A 19,053-nucleotide genomic window follows, 5' to 3' on the forward strand; every position below is an offset into this window, starting at 1 on the left:
TCCCTCACCACCTTTCCACCTCCATTTGAATTAGGTGAATTTCCCTTTAGCTTCCATAATACCTTTTTCATATATATGTCTGCAATATAACTTTATATAATTGCAGTTTTTATCCATTTCAATGTTTGTTTCCTTCTGTAATCTATAAGCTACTAGAAATCGGCAACTCGGTTTTATTAAATTTGAAAAACTAGCATCTACCACAGTCCCTGGAGCATAGCAAATAATAAATGTTTGCTAAACAAATGAATAATATATAAATCTGTATAGAGAGACCTTTTGAGATTAACTTTATATGACTAAGCTTGCCCCTTGTAATACCATATTTCAATAATCTAGTAATACATGGAATAAGTCACATGATAATATAAGATATGTTATACATAGTGATATTACACATATATACACATATATAAATATAATATATCTCCAACTATGCAATTAACATACACATATTTATACATAAACATATATATTTCATGGTATGTATACATATGACTTATGTATATATGTCTGTATATATATTATATAATATATACAGATACATATATACTTTATTGATTATACAGTTTCTATATTCTATTTGAAATTACTGAATCTAAGTCACCAATTTTGAGTATTTTTGTATGGGTCTTCCCTGTTATTTTATCATGATTCATCAGGAATTACCTAAGAATAATTTCCCTGTTGCTAATAATGATCATTAAATAACACCCAGGTATAAGAAAATTTATAATATTTAATTCATTTGCTGCAAATGAGTTAAAAAGAATGACCTCTTATTGAAGGCCAGAGTATTAGGAGTGTGTGAAATTTTCAGAGTTTTTGCGATTCATATTTAAATGTAGATCTTAGAAGCTAGCCCTGGTATAAAACAATTTCTGGCAGGAGTCTGACTTTTTTTTCCAATGAATAATTCAAAAAGCAACTTTTTTTCATGTCAACTATCTTATGCCTTGGCAGTAGCATAGTATTTCAATAATTTATACAATTTTGAATATAATATAGTTAATGCCACGAAAGCAATTTCTTTCATATTGAATTATAAAAGAATGCACTTAGGCCACCGTGACTAATGATCTGGGGGCGAATAGCATGGCAGATTACCTCTTAACCCAATTTCAGAGAGGTTCTGTGCATGTAACCACAGGAATATACTGAGACCTCCTGGCAAAGAGTTGCAAGACCACATTTGGTTGTTATGTGTAAAAAATATAAAGCATCTTCTTTGAAAAAATACGTTAAAATATGCTTACTTTTTAAATGTTGGTAATAATTATTTTATTAGAAGCAGAGTATTAATGTTCAACATAGTTCCGTCATCTAAGTTTCTGAATAAAATCTCTTCTCAGAATATTTCCTAAAGCAGGACTCTAGTCACTCTGGAGATCTAAGCATGGTTATTCCATGACTGTTGAGCAGCAACACATATTAGTCTACTCCCCTGGTGTGTGTGTGTGTGTGTGTGTGTGTGCGCGCGAATAACTTCTATAAAATAACAGATGGCTTTTATAGGACGCCAAGCAGTGTAATAGCAAAGTAGATTCCTTGAGCCTCCCAAGGCAATTAAACAGGCTCGGTGTTTGTCAGGATGTGAGGAATAGGTAGGGAGCTGGACACTCCCTGACTGAATCCAGACAACACAAGGCTTGCAACCTATTGTGAAGACGGTGTGCACATATAAATTTATGAACACCATTTACTTATATGGACTCTGGAGAATTCTATAGCATGACAATTTTACAGCATGTGAGGATGAAATGTCTTCAGTAAGAGCCAGTTTTTTCTAATGCCCCTAAAGATGCCACAGATATTTTAATGAAGTTGTATGATATGCAAAAGTTGAAAGAGTTCAGCCTAAAGATCTTTTAAACTTAAGTTTCCATTATCTAAATGGAATACATATGTAGTAGCTGCCCACTTAAGACTAGTGCACCCTACAAGTCCTTATTATTCACATTCACGTTTTCTCCTGACTTGCTACCTAGTTTATGTTACTTATCCATTGCTTTTGGTATTTTAGTGTTTATTATAAGGAGTCAGGGTTTTGACTCTTATAGGAAGTTTATTGCAGGAGTCTCTATTTTGTTCCATTTGAACTGTTTGTCGATCGTGATGCGGTGCCCTGCTGTCTTTGTTGAATCACTATACTAAGTCTTGAAGTCAGGTAGTGTAAGTTCTCCAATTTCATTATTCTTTTGTAAATGATATACAAACCTGGTGGCTTAAAACAACTGAATTTGTTTATTTTACTTACAAGTCTTCAATGTAGGTAGGGCTCAGCAAGGACACAATTCTGGGGCCTCATTGGAATGACTTGAGCTGTTAGGGCGGGAAGACCTGGGACTTCCCAGGTACTCTCTCTCTTCCTGTTGTCTCACAACTTCTCCAGGTGGTGTCTGCATCTGAGATCTCCACAGATTCTCACGAACATCGTGGCCTCAGAGCAGTCAGATTAATTATATGATGGCTCAGGACTCCAAGAATAAGTGATATCAGAGAACAGGGAAAAAGACAAATGGCATTTTTATGAACCAGTCTTGAAAATAATGTTCCATTACTTCTACCTCACTCTAGTGGTTTAATCTATCAGGAACCTAAGCGCATTTCACATGGAGGAGATGAGAGAACCCACTCTAGAGGTGAGGAGTGGTAAAGAATTTGGGGCCATGTTATAAATAAAATTGTCACACAAGCCAACTACCAATAAGCAGGTTGATGGAAGAAGGAGTTGGGAACTGGATAGCTGGAACACCAAGAGATGTCATTAAACCCACAGCATGAGACACATAGTAAGTGACCAAAAGATAGTAACTCTTGTTGTAGGTATCATTTTGTTAGTTTGTGTTTTTAATGAGAAAAGAAGAGGGCCACAGTACCCTATTTTGAATCTCTAACCAACTTCCTTCTAGGTTGTCTTAGACAAGGACAGTCTCTGTTTCAAATTAAGACTTAAGCACCAATCCCTGGTCAGCTTGGTCGGCCCACATGGAAGTCTTTGGGATCTATATAAAAACACATACTTTAAAAAGACTGGAGTGAAATATATCAAATTATTAATAATGATTCTCTCTGAATGGAAGGATTATATTAAATTGAATCACATAAACTGTGAATAGATATTTGTTTTTAATCACCAAAAGGCAGCTTTGTAGGATTCAACCTAATAGGTGATTTATATAGATTTTCCTTTTTCTTTCTATCTTTACCATATCCTTTTAAATGTATGCTTATTACTTTCATGATTAGTAAAAATAAGCATTATATTTGCAAAGATCAGAGACCAGTATTTTTCAGAGTAGGCACTAATTTTTTCTGATTGAGCTGAAAAATAATGTATCATCTCCACAAGCCCAAATATCACCATGGCAGACTATATATAAGAATCAGCTAGAACACCTTTATAGAAACCTGAGTTGAACTCATTGAAAACACATGTTGAACCTAAACAGTCTCCTGAAATCAGAAGCCAGGTGTTACGTTATGACTCTTTAACTCGGAGGGTAGACATTGGACTCATGTTTTAAAAAATCCTAACGTAAGCTCTTAGCTATGGGAAATCTTTGCAGAGAAGGCAGCTGAGTTCTAGTGTGACGCAGCTGGGCTCTTTCCTCAGGTTTATGAGGAGAAGAGTTCACTGTAAGGCCTCAGGCCAGAAAAATTCACCCTGGTGGTTCCAGAGGGTATATTTTGGCACAAATCCCAAATTTAACAGTGGCACTGGCCACCAGGTTTATGGGAATAGTGACTAAACTGAAAAAAACTCTCTGCTTTCCTTAAGATACATTCCTGGAAGGGGAATCATTGGCTCAAGGAGTTAGACTTTCTTAAAGCTCTTAAAATACACTGCCAAATGGTTTTCCCGGAAAAAAAAAAAATCATTATTAAGTCTTAATAAAATGTTCCTACCACTGTGCAGTTTTGAAGTTATAGGGTTATTTAGTTCCTTAAGAATTCTGCTTCCCTGAGTAAGGACACTTATATTTGTGGGGTCTTAGGTATATCACTGATGATGCTCTTCCTAAGCATTTATAACCGTTTGCTACTAAGGAGGGGAGTGACAGAGGCATTGCAGATTCCCTGTGATATACCCAACACTGCTGCCAGTGTGCTGTAGCCTTCCTGCTGCTGCTGCTGCTGCTGCTGCTGCCTAAGGGGGTAGCTGCTATTATGGTCTTGATTTTAAGATTGTCTTTGAACCTTCCAAGTAAATGTAGCAGCAGCTAGCCTGAGGTAGAGCAGAGATTTGAACACTGCTGTAAACACTCATGTGTAGAGGCCAGCTCTTGATCTTCTAGCCAAAATGAAGCAAAATAAAAATCTTTACGTTCCAAAATATTGAAACTCATGTATAACAATGTTCTACTTTTGCTTTCAAAATGTTTGCATAGCAGGTGAGAGACTTGCCTTCAACCTAAAATTTTAAAATCATTAAATGAATGTTAAGCTACCAAAGGCTGCCCTCTCTAAACCAACAGTCTTTCTTTATTCTTTTGTCACATTTGATTCTCATGTGTACTGAGCCCTCTTAATATGTATGCGTATACCTACTTCTACATCAGTCTGTGTCATCAGTATGTCTATATTTATATCATTTATGTCTCTATCTGTGTTCTCTTTTCCACTGAAACTCTGTCTAGCGATACTCAGGTCTTCCTTCATTGAGAAAATGTGAATTAAAATCTAGGGATTACTGGCTTTCTCTCATTCCACTGGTACACGAGCGACGTAGCAGGTGGCCAAGAAAAGACTGAGAGAAGGGAAAAGGGAGACATTTTGACTTTGATTTTTCTCTAACTCCGTATCCTGTGGGTACTATACTTTTCAGATGGTTGCCTTTTTTTTTTTCCATTTTTGTTTAGTCTTTATTTACAGGAAAGCACATAGTATGTGGTCATTTTTGTAACTCACAACAATAAAGGCAAAGCAATGGAAAGAAAAAGGGAAAGAGCAAGCATTTAACAGGGAAAAAAAAAAAAAAACCTGAGTCTTTATTTAACTACTCACCCTGCTCCTGAGGCAGGGCTGGTTAGACCCTTACTACCTCCAAAAGCAACAAAAAAAAGGCTTGTCTTTAATATCAGTTACCTGGTACAGAGGACAGCAGAAGACCCAAAGACAAAAGATTAAAGGACAAGACAAAAGATTCACCCCAGAGATGCCTTTCCCAACCTGCCATCACCCCTATTTTATCTCACACCAAAGAAGGTGAAGTCCAATCTGCAACCCAGAACCCAGCCTTGCCTCCACCCAAACCAGCTCAGTTCCTTGGCACTGGAATTGTCAACAGGCCAGTAGGAGACTAGAGCAGAGGAAAAAATCACACCCAAAAGCTACTTCCCTCCAACAGCCTTGGTGACATTAGTGCAGGTCAATGTCACTAAATAAGTTAGCCGTGCTGGAGCAGCAAGGGAGGTAATATATGAACCAATGGAGCTCAAGTCCCACCTGCTTTCCAATGCTCTGAGGAGGACATGACGCTCAGGCTGACCTTGTGGCAAAGAGACTGGCAATCCCATCTGGATATGGGAACAAATGTTCAGAGCCCAGAGGAGGCAGGAAGCCAACTTCCACAGATATCTGTAGCAGGGATGATTGAGTTAGTTACAAGGAAGGAGGAACTGGAGACCCTTACAGGTGTGGCAGCACTACCACTCTCTCCTGCCCTGTCCTACTGCCTTAGAGGGTCTGCCGTATCTACTCCAAACCTAAGGACATCCGGAGGTCACAACACTCACATCCTCCTCACATAGGTTCCCATCTCTCTTCTCGTGCCAGTATCCAACTGCCTCAAGAATAAGAAATCTGGGGCCGAAGTTCCATGCTACAGCCTGGATGATTGATTCCTGAGCACTTGATCTGGGAATACTACCTGGGCAGGAAGGGAGAAGCAACACCACTGGGTGGCTCTGAAGCCAAGGGTCTCTCGTACATATGACCAATGCTCCCCTACCCTGCTCATCTGTGTCTCCTCTTTGGACAGCCAAGAGTACCCAGATGACAAATGTGTAGTTTCCAGTCTAATAATTCTATGCTTGACTCACCAGAGGAATCAGAAATCCAGTGGATCATCAAATACTGCCTCAGACCAGGATTTCTCATATAGGAAGCTCAAGCTCAGACACTCAATAGGCTAAACAGCAGATGGTTACCTTTTTTTCTTTACTTTATATTGTTTTTCTCACTGTCATGCAGAATTAATTCTGGGTTGACCCAAGGGAAAATAAAACAATGGTAAAAAGTTGTTTTTTGTACTTTCCTACCTCCAGGATGGCACTGGAGATCATACCTGCTCCCCAGGCTGCTTTCAGTAAATTTGGAAAGAAACATGTGCTATGAAGAGGTATCATCTCTTGTAAAGATAGTTACATTTTAGTATTAAGCCCTAGAAGACAAATAGCCTCTCCTATGATCTGAAGGAGATAAAACCAGCAAACCCACAATTGTGAATCATATTTTATTAGCAACTGAATTATTTTATAAACCAGATTTTATTCCTATCATGTTCTTGATATGTGTGTGTGTGTGTGTGTGTGTGTGTGTGTGTGTGTGTGTATTTATAGTAGAATAGTCAGGCCCTAAAAGAACTGCAATCCAAGTTGGTTAACCTTTGATGTAGCCAGAAAGCAAGGGAAGTCTCTCTAATTAGCATGGAGATTTTATATGGAAATGGGTGCTAATTTTAAGGAAGTATCTTCCTGGTGTCCTGTAAATCAGTGTTTCCAGAAATCTGTAAATTATGGATCCCACTCCATACCTACTGATATATCATTTTCTGAGTCAGTCCTATCCCTAGAACAGAATTGTACAAAGCTATCAGATTATATCTGAGTGCAAAGTCCATCTCTTTTTTAAAGCCTTATCTAGTATCAGCATCCTCTCCAGCTCTTATTCTACAGTCAAAAGATAGACTTACTAGTCTGTGTTCCTAAAACACTGTGAAGGTACGTAGGTCTTATAACTCTATATGTAATTAGGACTGTTACATCTTTGTAATTCCCTAGACATAATTGGGGTTCAATAAATGTTTGTTAAATGAAGGAATGGCTGGCTGGCTGGATTAACAAGTTAAAATAGATCACTGCCTATCCTGCCTTTTTAATATGGCTGACCTTCTGAGGTAGATTGGGAAGACTTGTGCGTAGATTGCTACATAAGGAGAAGTACTAAGTTATCAACATGATTCAAAGTTTGAACCAAGGTTTAGAAGACATATTTTTTTTCAAACATGGTCTTTGTCCTTTAAAGTTCTGGCATATTCACTAGGTAATTTAAGTTTGCATTTACAAGTCACTCAGGGTATGTTTTCCTCCTATCACTACCTTTGAGTGATGGGATGAAAGTGGAAGCAACAGAAATCTCAGAAATGTCATAAACTATATAAAATATTAAAAAGTTAGTTATAATCTCTCAGATGGAAAAAAGTAATGTTGCTAGTTAGATGCAGACTATGAAACCATCAAGCACCGGCAAGCAAACCAATTTAGGAAAGAGAAAAATCACGAAACGATCTTTTTCTCTCAGTTTAAGAACAGCACCTTTTCTAGGGGTTTTGTTATGTAACTGGAAGCTGCTTTCACTTTCTGGGGGCTGGGCCAAGCCTGAAAAGGGAAGTGCCAGCCTAGTGAAAGGAAGACTGTTCTTTTGATATTGCCAGCCAGATATGGGAATGCAATAAAAAAGCCAATTCTCCCAAGATTTACAGTTATGTCTAGCTTGTTGACTCAAGCGGTTTGGAAAAGCTTCAGAGATAGAGTTTATCCGAACTAACCAAGATTCCAGTCTGTGCAAGGAAAAAAAAAAAAAAATGTAGAAATAATGTGTACTTGCCATTGGAGTCAAAACCTTTTGACCCTAAATTTATATAGCATTTGAAGAAAAACAAATACTCCAACTACCACATGCTATATTGCCTGAGATTCGATAGCCCGTCCATCCTGTTGAAATGGAACTTTTATGATTATTGTCCAATTATTTCTACAATTTGCATAGCAAGAACTATGGTAGGCAATAGATAGGAAAATACTATGCATATGAATGAGGTAAAAGAATATTGAAACCCCAAACTCAGAGAATCCTTGAAAAAAAATTTATATAAGACCCTGGAATGACAGTTAAATTTTCATGGTATTTTCAAAATTTAGATTATGGCATCCTTGCAGTGGTATAAAATTCTGCCACTGCAGAGAATTGTTCATTGAGAAGTCAAAGTATTAGCTTAACATCTGAAAGAAAGAGAAAAAAATACTGAGTACTTAGTATGTACCAGCCGTTTTTGTAGGTGCTGAGGATTACTGGTGAATAAAGTAAACAAGATCTCTCCCTACCCTAAACCTCTACTTAGATTATATGAAAGGAAGACAGACATGAAACAAATATAGAGATAATAGTGAAAATGACATATTGTAAAGAATACCATAAGAAAGAAACTGTGAGAACAAAAGTAGTGGAAAGTAATGAAGGGATTGTGATGCAAATTATTATTTCAACAAAATACATACTGAAAAGCCTACCTTAAGATGATCAAGGCATCAATGACACAGTGTTTTAATATCAGATTTTGATGTTTGAGCATCCAGTCAGAAATTCATATTTCAATATTTTTCTTTGAGGTAAGTTTTTGAAATAAGGGAAGTTAAGATGAATTGAGGCGAGTTAAATATGATACCAAAGAGATGGAGTAATTTTTATTTTCATTTGTTGTTTGCCTTGGTGAGCATGTTTGGAGACCAAATATAGTGATTGTGTACATAATCCAAATAGATATATCATAAACTTTAAATGATTTTGGTAATAATCCTATAGCATGGGGGAATGAATGGGATGACTCTCAGTGCATTTGCTTGTAAAATACTTCTTTCATTTGACACCGTAACTGTGGAAGCAGGTGGGTTTTGTGCTGTGAATATTGTGGTTACAATAATTGCTTAATTGATGTTCATCAATAATCTGAGAGTGTTTCTGTGCCAGATTAAAGAAATAACCCACCCATTTTTTGGCCCTGGAAGCCTAAAGATCTCCAGATAATTTGCAGGGGCTATGGTCTTTCAAAGTTTAAGAGCTTGATGGGGTGTTTTGTTGATTCTAGTGAGCCAATGCAACTCTCCAGGTTGAAGTAGTCTACATCTTGTGTTTATATCGAAGATGACCAATTAAGTGTTAGTCAACTTCAGAGTCTTCAATTTTATGTGTGATTCGACCTCACATCTCAAGCACCTTAGCAGAGATTTAAACTCTACTTTATGTATCACTTCTAACAATCATCTGCATATACTTTTAGTGTATGTTGGCTTCTGAAATTGTTAATGGCATGACTACATGATGAATTATTGGAAGAATTGAAAGTTAAATCTATGAAGATTGCTCATGGAATGAACATTTATCTACAGATCAGAAAATATATAAACAGGAAAAAAAAGCATGCAGCCACTCACAAAATCAATTGATCACTATAATGCAAATAGAGGGGAATAAACCCAAATGTTTGGCGGTATGGAAATCATCAGTATTTGGTTTGAAGCTGCACTCTAAGATATTCCTTGCTGATGCTGCTTCATGCTCTGCCTGAGGCACTGTGACAGAAGGCTCAAATCAGGAAGGCAGTGGGGGCAGTTCATATTGCACGGTATTTTAGATCCACATGAAACCAACAAGGTATTTAAGTTACATTTAGAGAATCTAAACGCATATGCACATCTAAATGTGCATTATTTTCTCTCTGTGGAATCAATTTCATAGGAGTTGAAAACCAAGTGTTAAGTAGTAGTCAAATTTAAAGCCCATAAATAAAGAGAAAGAAGATTGTGGATTTGAGAATCTGAGTGATTCCTTCAATAGGTACTTGAATTTAAAAGAAAACATTTCACCCCAACACATTTAAACCCACATCCTACCTCTGTTGTTGAGAAAACCTGCAGTGTTCTTCCATCTCTGTAACTGCTGATAAACACCAATTAGTTATAGACACAGTTGTAAAGCTTATATATCCCCAATTATGGTCTCATTAGGAGAGAGATCCTGTGATTTGGTATAAAACCTAGAACGCCTATCCTTTATTCCTTTTATTTATGGAATCATGATAATGATGGTGATAGTGGCATTACAACAATTATTTCCTGTTATTAAACAAATTTACATTTAGATGAATAATAGCATAGTTCTTTATTTCTCTGTCCTAAGTCATAATATATACTTAAGTAATAAGCACAGCAATCGAAAAATACTTCTTAAAATCTGCAGTTATTTAATGGCTTAAAATTGTTGAATTTATTGAATATATGTGTTCCTTTTTAAATACATTATGTTTTAGTAGTTAGAAAAGCATTGGGGGAAAGTTTGAAGCAATGCACATAGAAAAGGAATACACAGCTAGACTGGGAAGTTTTTTTAACTTTCCTTGTAGATAGGCCGCTTTGTCCTTCTGAAAGCTCATTCCAGTCCCTCCCACCTGAATACTTGCATCGTTTATGCACTGTAACCTGGGAGCTAATGGCTGCCAGCACCAGAGGATCTAAAGAAGCCTGAGGCGTTGCCCTTGTTTGGTCCTGTCACCCAGAGCAGAAGCATTTCTTCCATTCTCCCTTAGGCTGCTCCCAAGCCACAGCTTTTTCCTGGAGGCAGAGCTGATATTTGGGAGCCTAGATCCTCTTGACCAATTCTCCATACCTCCATGTTGTCATCCATTAAGATTATTTGTTTTTTCTTTATTATAAATAACACTGCCCTGAACAACTTTGCATATAAACTGTCTTCCATACTTCATGTTAGTAGAAATCAAAATGAGACTAATCTCTACTGATTAGAACCCAGAAGGGGTACCATTGAGCATATGTTACTCAAGTCAAATGGGAAGGGAAAATGTGGAAAAACATTTGTTTCTCTTAGTTATTTACATATCTGTTTCTTTTTTAATTTTAACTTCCTTGAGGGCAAGGATTATGTCTTTTTAAATTTTGGCATTCCCTGTGAGTCCAGAATTATTCCTTCCATAACAATCAGTAAAAGTTTGAAATCTTGCACAGAATATGCAATGCCTTTAAATATGCAGCAAAACACCCATTATTGCCTCCGCAGCCACAATGCCTGTGAAGGATTTCGTCGGCCCTCTTTATACACAGCATCTGCTGCCAACAGGTGATGTGTTCTAGGGAGAGGAGTCTTGCCAGAGGGATTTTCCCTTACTAACATCCTCTTTCCAGATGTTTTTTTCCCTGTAGCATGTTCTGAATTATGAAACCCCAGGAGGCTATTGTAATCAATGAGATGACATGTCACACCTGGAATTCAACACTCTTCCCCCACCATGTAACTTCCCACAGTAAATGTCAAATCTAAGTTTATTGCTACTGCTGTTGTCATTCTGTGTACTCATATCCTAGTCCTTATAATTAGTTCATTACTCATGTTTAGAACTTAAAGTATAGGTAGATATGTAAAGATACAATTAAATGATTTTAAGATCAGCTATGATTGACAAAATATAATGTAAAGGAAAGAATGCATTGTTTTATGGTACCCCTTCATTTCTCTTAGATATGCACACCTCTGTCCAAAGTTGAACTTGCTCTATGTTTAAAATAGGTAACTAGAGTAGCCAGAAAAACAAGACTAGACTGAGATCTCTGTGTACTATCTTCTACAGAGAGAAGGAAAGTACCATTCTTACAAAGTTTCTTTAAAATAGTGGGAAATGTGTGTATGTATGCATATTTATACCTATGTAAAATCTCCACATGCATTTATTGGTTTATGAAATCAAACCCATACCTATGTCGAAATGATATTTTGATATAGTGTTTTGAGTTTATTTTCAAGTAACTCTCTAATTCAACAGTTAAGTCATGCACATGTTTCTCTACTTTTCTAGGGTATGTTGAGGTCTTTCTTTCTGTTCTATTTCATTTCACTTTTAAGGACTCTTCTAGTATGTTTTTTATATATTTTTTATTGTTTGCCTTAGGATAGATCACTGAAGTGTGTAATGATAATATTATTTAAATGCCCATTAATATATGTCATTTAGAAACAGTTGCAATGGTGTTGTGTGTGTGTGTGTGTGTGTGTGTATGTGTGTGTGTGTATCACTTAAGAATAAGCCTTTTCCTCAATATCAACTGTTACATATAATAACATTCTTTATATCTGTAATCACACCATCCTAGATTTTCTTATAGCAGAATTTTGGTTCCACAAATATCAAAGATGATATTCATAGTATGGGTAATTTAATTTATCCTTATATGACACACTTCAGTTTCTGGATTTTAAAATAACTGTGGAAACATTGTTTATATAAAGAAACTCTAAGAATGGGACAATTAAAAAGGTTAAAGTAAAAATAATCTAATTATTACCAAGGTAACTTGGTAGCCATTTATTTAGATTTGAACTAAAACTTCAACATAAAGTAAACCAAAACTTACGATGTATGCCAGTTATATGCACTTTCAAAGTGCTGAAGTTTTGAATGTAATTTTAGGACATGGGGAAAGGTCAGTATTGCAACTAAATTCAAACACTGCACATGTATTTTAAGGCATCTAGTAACAATTGCTAATACTGATGGTGTACTTTCCATGTGCCAGGCACTTTTCTAAGTTCTTAATAGAAATTTGTTTGTTTAATCCTTACAGCAGCTATAGGTGGTTTGCACATTTTCTCCAGCTCTCAGTTACTTCCTCTAGATAGCACAGCTGGCAAACAGAGGACCCAGGATTCATAACCATGTTGTTCAAGGACTAAATGAGGGTATTTGATTTTTAAGAGAATAAGGACATTTTAATCCTGGAGGTTAGGGATTTTCATCTCCAACATTTCCCAAAGTATGTTCCATGATCAGTAGTTTCATGAAGTGCTCTCGGGTAAAAGCTTCCATAATCTACTACATCAGAGGAAACACTCTATAATGTTATCCCTTCTCCTCCCCCCTTGGAAATTTACAGTGCAAAAAGTATAGTAAAGGTACTGAGAAGTTGTGAAATGATTTATTTCACCCAGGATTTTCCAGCCATCTCTGACAAGAAAATGCTTGTTGAACATTCCTTTCACTATCCTTAGAATTTGTGTTCCTTCTAACATAAATGTTATTTTTTAGATAGGGAATTGAGACCAAAAATGCTTTTGTGACTCTGAAATCTCATCTCCCAATTCTGTGCATGCCTATTTTACTCAGCTCTTGAATCAGCAAGTAAGCATAACTGTTCTTGTCCTTTCATTTTCTTCCAGATTATCATTTTTATTTAACTGTTTCAACATTAAAATCAGCATTGCAGTGAAGATGCATGAATGAAACACATTGGCCATATTCTATTTTATTTGATACCAGTTATTCATGATAGATATTTATGCTCAGCAGTATTAAAACATTAATTATTTACTATTAAATATTCCACTTATCATGAAGTGTTTCATATCTGAAAATTAGGGGAAAATGAAAAAACAAGATCCTGAAGATCTAGAGAATCCGTGTTCTAGATAACAGCCATAGGTGATAAATTTATTTCTCCACAGTTTTTTCACAGGCTATCATGGAGCTAGTCATATGTAGTTCAACAGAATTTTATATATTTTTCTGATCACTGAATGTTTTGCCATTTCAGTCCCTCCGAAGATATATGACATCTCAAGTGACATGACTATCAATGAAGGAACCAATGTCACCCTTACTTGTTTGGCCACAGGAAAACCAGAGCCTTCCATTTCTTGGCGGCACATCTCCCCATCAGGTAAAGTAGGATCATAACTGCATGGTTTGTGCTGTTCCTTAGTCCTCTATGACATCCCTTACTCAAAATTTTAGACCGTGTGATAAAACTTTCCTTTTCAATTCTTAAGATGCCATAAGGTTTACTGATATTATTATTATTATTTGTATGCTGTGTGGCAGGGTCACATTTCATTCTTTTTTCCATGTGAGTATCCCGTTATTGCAGCACAATTTGTTGAATTTTTGTTTGTTTGTTTTTGTTGGCTTCCTTTGTTTTGGGAAGTGCATGGCCCAGATTCAACCACTGAACTACTCTCACCCCCCCCCCCACTGATATTATTTAATCAGAGAAAAATATTTAATAGAGAGCAAAGAGAATTATCACTTTTCCTTTGTATAGAATAGTGCATATACAAGAGTCAACTTATTGAATTTTTTGTACCTTTTTGAGAGGGTAGGATAATCTTTTTTTTTTACATGGGCAGGCACTGAGAATCGAATCTGGGTCTCTGGCATGGCAGATGAGAACAGGATAAGCATTTTTATACTCACTTTTTATACTGAAAAGTGCAGTTCACAAAAGTTAGATGAACACTTTCTGTCAGAGACTAGAATAGTACGTACAGCTCGTGATTTTTAGTCAAGGTTATTTTCACTTGATTTTGTGGGATCCATCACAAATAAATAGACAAAGTCTCAAATGGAAGTATCAGGAGAGAAACGTCTTCATTTAAGGTATGTAAGGGATTTATTCAGTCGACATTCACATGTTTATAAGCCAGCATGACCCACTAAGATAACCAGCGCAGAATGATATTATATCAGTAATGAGGTGGCTGATTCTAATTTCAAACTGTAGTTCAGATTCAAGGGTTTGGAGGTTAGAATTAAATTTTAACTGATGAAGGAATTAAAAACCCAAGAGTTTAAGTAATTTGTGCAAGATCACATGGTTAGGTGAAAATAAGGGATATAACATGTTTATGGGTTCCTAGAGCTTCTGCTATAGTACATCCCAAGGAGATCATGCTAACTTTAGGAAATTGCGAATAATCATCATCAGAGCATGCCTGTTCCACAGCCCCAACTCTAACAGAACTATCAAGTTTTGTAAAGTTTAAAGGACTAGGACCTCTCCCCTCATTTCTGATAAATGAAATTTGATTTTGTTTCTTTAGATTTTTGGTAAAAATAGCTTCAACAAGCCTAGCGAGATGAAATTGCTACTAAACAAATCAGAAAGGCACATTTTATTTAGGCATAGAAAGCATACAACTGGAACTGAGTTTTATTTTATCTGTGATTCTTTAAGATCATTCATCCTTAAGGTCTTCTAGTTTCCGCCTTTATACAGTAGATCTAATTAGACTGACCCACATCACCTGCTTAGTATTACTGTTAAAGTAAAGCAAAAATCAATGAAACAGCAGTGTGTACTTATACAATATGCATTCTGGTTCCTATAATATTACTGAAACATGAGTGTGTCTCCCCACTCTGCCAGCACTTCACTATTAAAAAATCAGAAAACTGGTATGTGAGCACTGAGTTCCTGGTGGGCCTCTCCATGAGGCATAAGTGAAACACATAGAACTAGCACAGGTGTGCCCTTATCCTGACTTCTTATTAATTGGTTCAGTCAATCCTCATGCAAATCTCTTAGCTTCAGTTACCCTCGGCCAGTTTCCTACTTTCCAAAAAAAAAAAAAATCTTAATAATCCCTCACTATTGTGAGGCTCAAATAAATTAATAATGTATAAATGTACTTTCCAAAATATAAGGGGATATGCAAATGTACAGCTTATTCATAATCATTTTTCCAGGGATTTACATCTGATATGGCAATCTCATTCTCGTAAGATGAAACACAATCTCCATCTTCACATAATTTGAGATTAATATTTTGAACTTAGTTCTCCTGCTTTACAGTGTTTGTTATTATGCTTATTCTTCTCTTTAAGTGCTTAGATACATTTTAGTTTAATTAAATAGCATGAATGTTGGTTAGTGAAATTATTAGAACAATAATAGTGGATAACATCATGAAACCAAAAGAAAATAGATTGGGTTTGTAAGTTAAACCATGCATAGATTTGCATGCATGGTTTAACTGCCATACAGAGGAAATGACTAAAATTAACATAAATATTAACTATATCTAAATTAATAGCTAGACTTGGCTGATATTTTTAATAGATGTTTCCAATAATTTCAAATTTTAATTCATTAATGATTTTTATTCAGATGCACAGCACTATGGAATTTCAGCTTTATGTGACTTGGGTTATAATTCTATTAGCTTTTCTCATGTTATATATTCACATTAAAAAATATCATTGTGAACCTAATATGTCTGTATTTTACCATTGGGAACCTAGTATGTCTATATTTTACTCATAAAACATGACTATATTTCACCTTTCAAACATTACATTGCAGCACACCATTCCTACCAGTTTCCTGTTTTCTTTTGTTATATTATAAAATGTGACTCAAAACAGCTGTCAACATATGGGCAATTTTTAATGTTAAAAACAGATAGAGATGCATGGCAACACTAGGAGTAAGGGCTAGATTTTATATATGTATGATTTGGTTAGAAATATTTTAACTAGTAATTTTGATAATTCTTGCTGACCTATCCATGGTTAGTCTTAGTTATAAATATTAAGTGAAATGGCTGTTCACAGTGCTGATGACGCCACAGATCTCCTTCCTAATCTGCAGAAAAATGAAGCTGTAGCCTCAACCACATCACACACATCACCGATTAGAGTTGGTAGTTCAGACAACTCAGTACTTTTCCCCAAAGCATCTTTCCTGAGAAGTTTCTGAATTTATGAGCTACTTTAGTGTACACTTATACCGATGATTTCTTTATTATTTATTTTTATTCTGTATTTTGGAAATTTCAAATTTATTTTAAAAGTTGTAAGCAATAATACAAAGAACACCCTATATGCTTTACTCAGTTTCACCAATAATCATTTGGTCTATTTTGTTTCATCATTTGTCCTATGTGTGTTGAGTGGATATGTGTCGGTTTGAATCTGTAGTGTATCTCAGAAAAGCCAAGTTCTTTAATCCTCATTCAATTTTGCTGGGTCGGGGCTTTTTTATTATTTCTATGGAGATATGACCCACTCAGTTGTGGGTGGTAACTTTTGATTAGATAGTTTCCATGGAGATGTATCTCCACCCATTCAAGGTGGGGTTACTTACTGGAGCCCTTTACAAGGGAACCATTTTGGAAAAAGCTTTCGAGCCACCAGAAATGACAGCCTAGAGAAACAACAGGAGCCTCAGAACCAACAGGGAGAGTAGATGTAGATACTTGGTAAACAGTTGCTTCAAGAACGGAGATATGGATGTTTGGAGATGCTTGGAGCCCAGCAGACATGACCACAAGACGTTAAGCAAGCCAGAACCTGGAGAAAGCCAAGGGAAGCAAAGAGATGAAAGCCAGCCCTGGAGAAACAAAGTGAGGAACCTCCACATGGACAGAAACTGAAAGCAACAGATCCCAGGAACAAGATGCCAGCCATGTGTCTTCCCAGCTGACAGAGGTATTCCTGACCAATCAACCTTCCTTGAGTGAAGGGAACCTCTTGTTGATGCCTTAATTTGCACACTTTCCCTTCCTTAGTACTATAAACTTGTAATCTAGTAAATTCCCACTTATAAAAGCCATTCCAATTCTGGTGTATTACATTCAGGCAGCTTGGAAACAAACACTGGTTTGGTACCAGAGAAGTGGGGTGCTGCTTCGGTTTGCAAATATCAAACATATTGAAATGGCTTTTTAAATTGATAAGGGGAAGACTCTGGAAAAATTGTGGAGAGGATTATAGGACAGGCCCGAATTGCTTTGAAGAGACTATTAGTAGAAATGTGGACAGACAGAAATGATGAATGTGTTGTTCCAAACTGGAAGGAAGGTGTTCTTTGTAGATGAAAGGCAGAATCTATGAGTGATGAACGTGGAATTTTAGCAGAAGAAATTTCAAAACTAAATGTGGAAAACTCAGTCTGGCTGCATCTTGAAGTTTATAGTAAAATGCTAGAGGAAAGAGATAAGTTGAGAACAGAACTCTAGGATATAAAGAAACCAGGAATTAATAGTCTGTAAAATTCTGGGCTTCCAGAAAGGGAGACCCCAGAGAATAGTGTCTTATATGAGGATTTAACCGAACATGGAAAACAGTCAGCCATTTCAGAAAAAGCCAGGATTTGAGATAGAGTTACCCACGAGGGAATTGTGAAGACTTCTTTTTTTTTTTTTTATTAATTAAAGAAAAAAAAGAAATTAACACAACATTTAGAAATCATTCCATTCTACATATGCAATCAGTAATTCTTAACGTCATCACATAGATGCATGATCATCATTTGCATCGATTTAGGAAAAGAACTAGCAAAACAACAGAAAAATATATAGAATGTTAATACAGAGAAAAAATAAAAATAATAATAATAGTAAAAAAAAAGACAAACAAACCAACAGACAGACAAAAAAAAAAAAAAACTATAGCTCAGATGCCGCTTCATTCAGTGTTTTAACATGATTACTTTACAATTAGGTATTATTGTGCTGTCCATTTTTGAGTTTTTGTATCTAGTCCTGTTGCACAGTCTGTATCCCTTCAGCTCCAATTACCCATTATCTTACCCTGTTTCTAATTCCTGCTGGACTCTGTTACCAATGACATATTCCAAGTTTATTCTCGAATGTCGGTTCACATTAGTGGGACCATACAGTATTTGTCCTTTAGTTTTTGGCTAGACTCACTCAGAATAATGTTCTCTAGGTCCATCCATGTTATTACATGCTTCATAAGTTTATTCTGTCTTAAAGCTGCATAATATTCCATCGTATGTATATACCACAGTTTGTTTAGCCACTCATCTGTTGATGGACATTTTGGCTGTTTCCATCTCTTTGCAATTGTAAATAATGCTGCTATAAACATTAGTGTGCAAATGTCAGTTTATGTCTTTGCCCTTAAGTCCTTTGAGTAGATACCTAGCAAAGGTACTGCTGGGTCGTATGGCAATTCTATATTCAGCTTTTTGAGGAACCGCCAAACTGCCTTCCACAGTGGTTGCACCATTTGACATTCCCACCAACAGTGAATAAGTGTGCCTCTTTCTCCGCATCCTCTCCAGCACTTGTCATTTTCTGTTTTGTTGATAATGGCCATTCTGGTGGGTGTGAGATGATATCTCATTGTGGTTTTGATTTGCATTTCTCTAATGGCCAGGGACATTGAGCATCTCTTCATGTGCCTTTTGGCCATTTGTATTTCCTCCTCTGAGAGGTGTCTGTTCAAGTCCTTTTCCCATTTTG

General features: G+C 36.2%; 1 protein-coding gene across 1 annotated transcript in view; it reads left to right on the top strand.

The window, feature by feature from the left end:
- The window catches only part of NEGR1 (neuronal growth regulator 1), an 886,099-nt gene that overhangs the window by 486,753 nt on the left and 380,293 nt on the right, over nt 1–19,053 (top strand). Inside the window, exon 3 of the mRNA XM_077120622.1 lies at nt 13,599–13,724. Within this exon, the coding sequence (XP_076976737.1) occupies nt 13,599–13,724 (126 nt within the window). The remainder of the gene's footprint in view (nt 1–13,598; nt 13,725–19,053) is intronic.

The sequence above is a fragment of the Tamandua tetradactyla genome, chromosome 11, assembly GCF_023851605.1.
Source record: "Tamandua tetradactyla isolate mTamTet1 chromosome 11, mTamTet1.pri, whole genome shotgun sequence".
Taxonomy (NCBI): domain Eukaryota; kingdom Metazoa; phylum Chordata; class Mammalia; order Pilosa; family Myrmecophagidae; genus Tamandua; species Tamandua tetradactyla.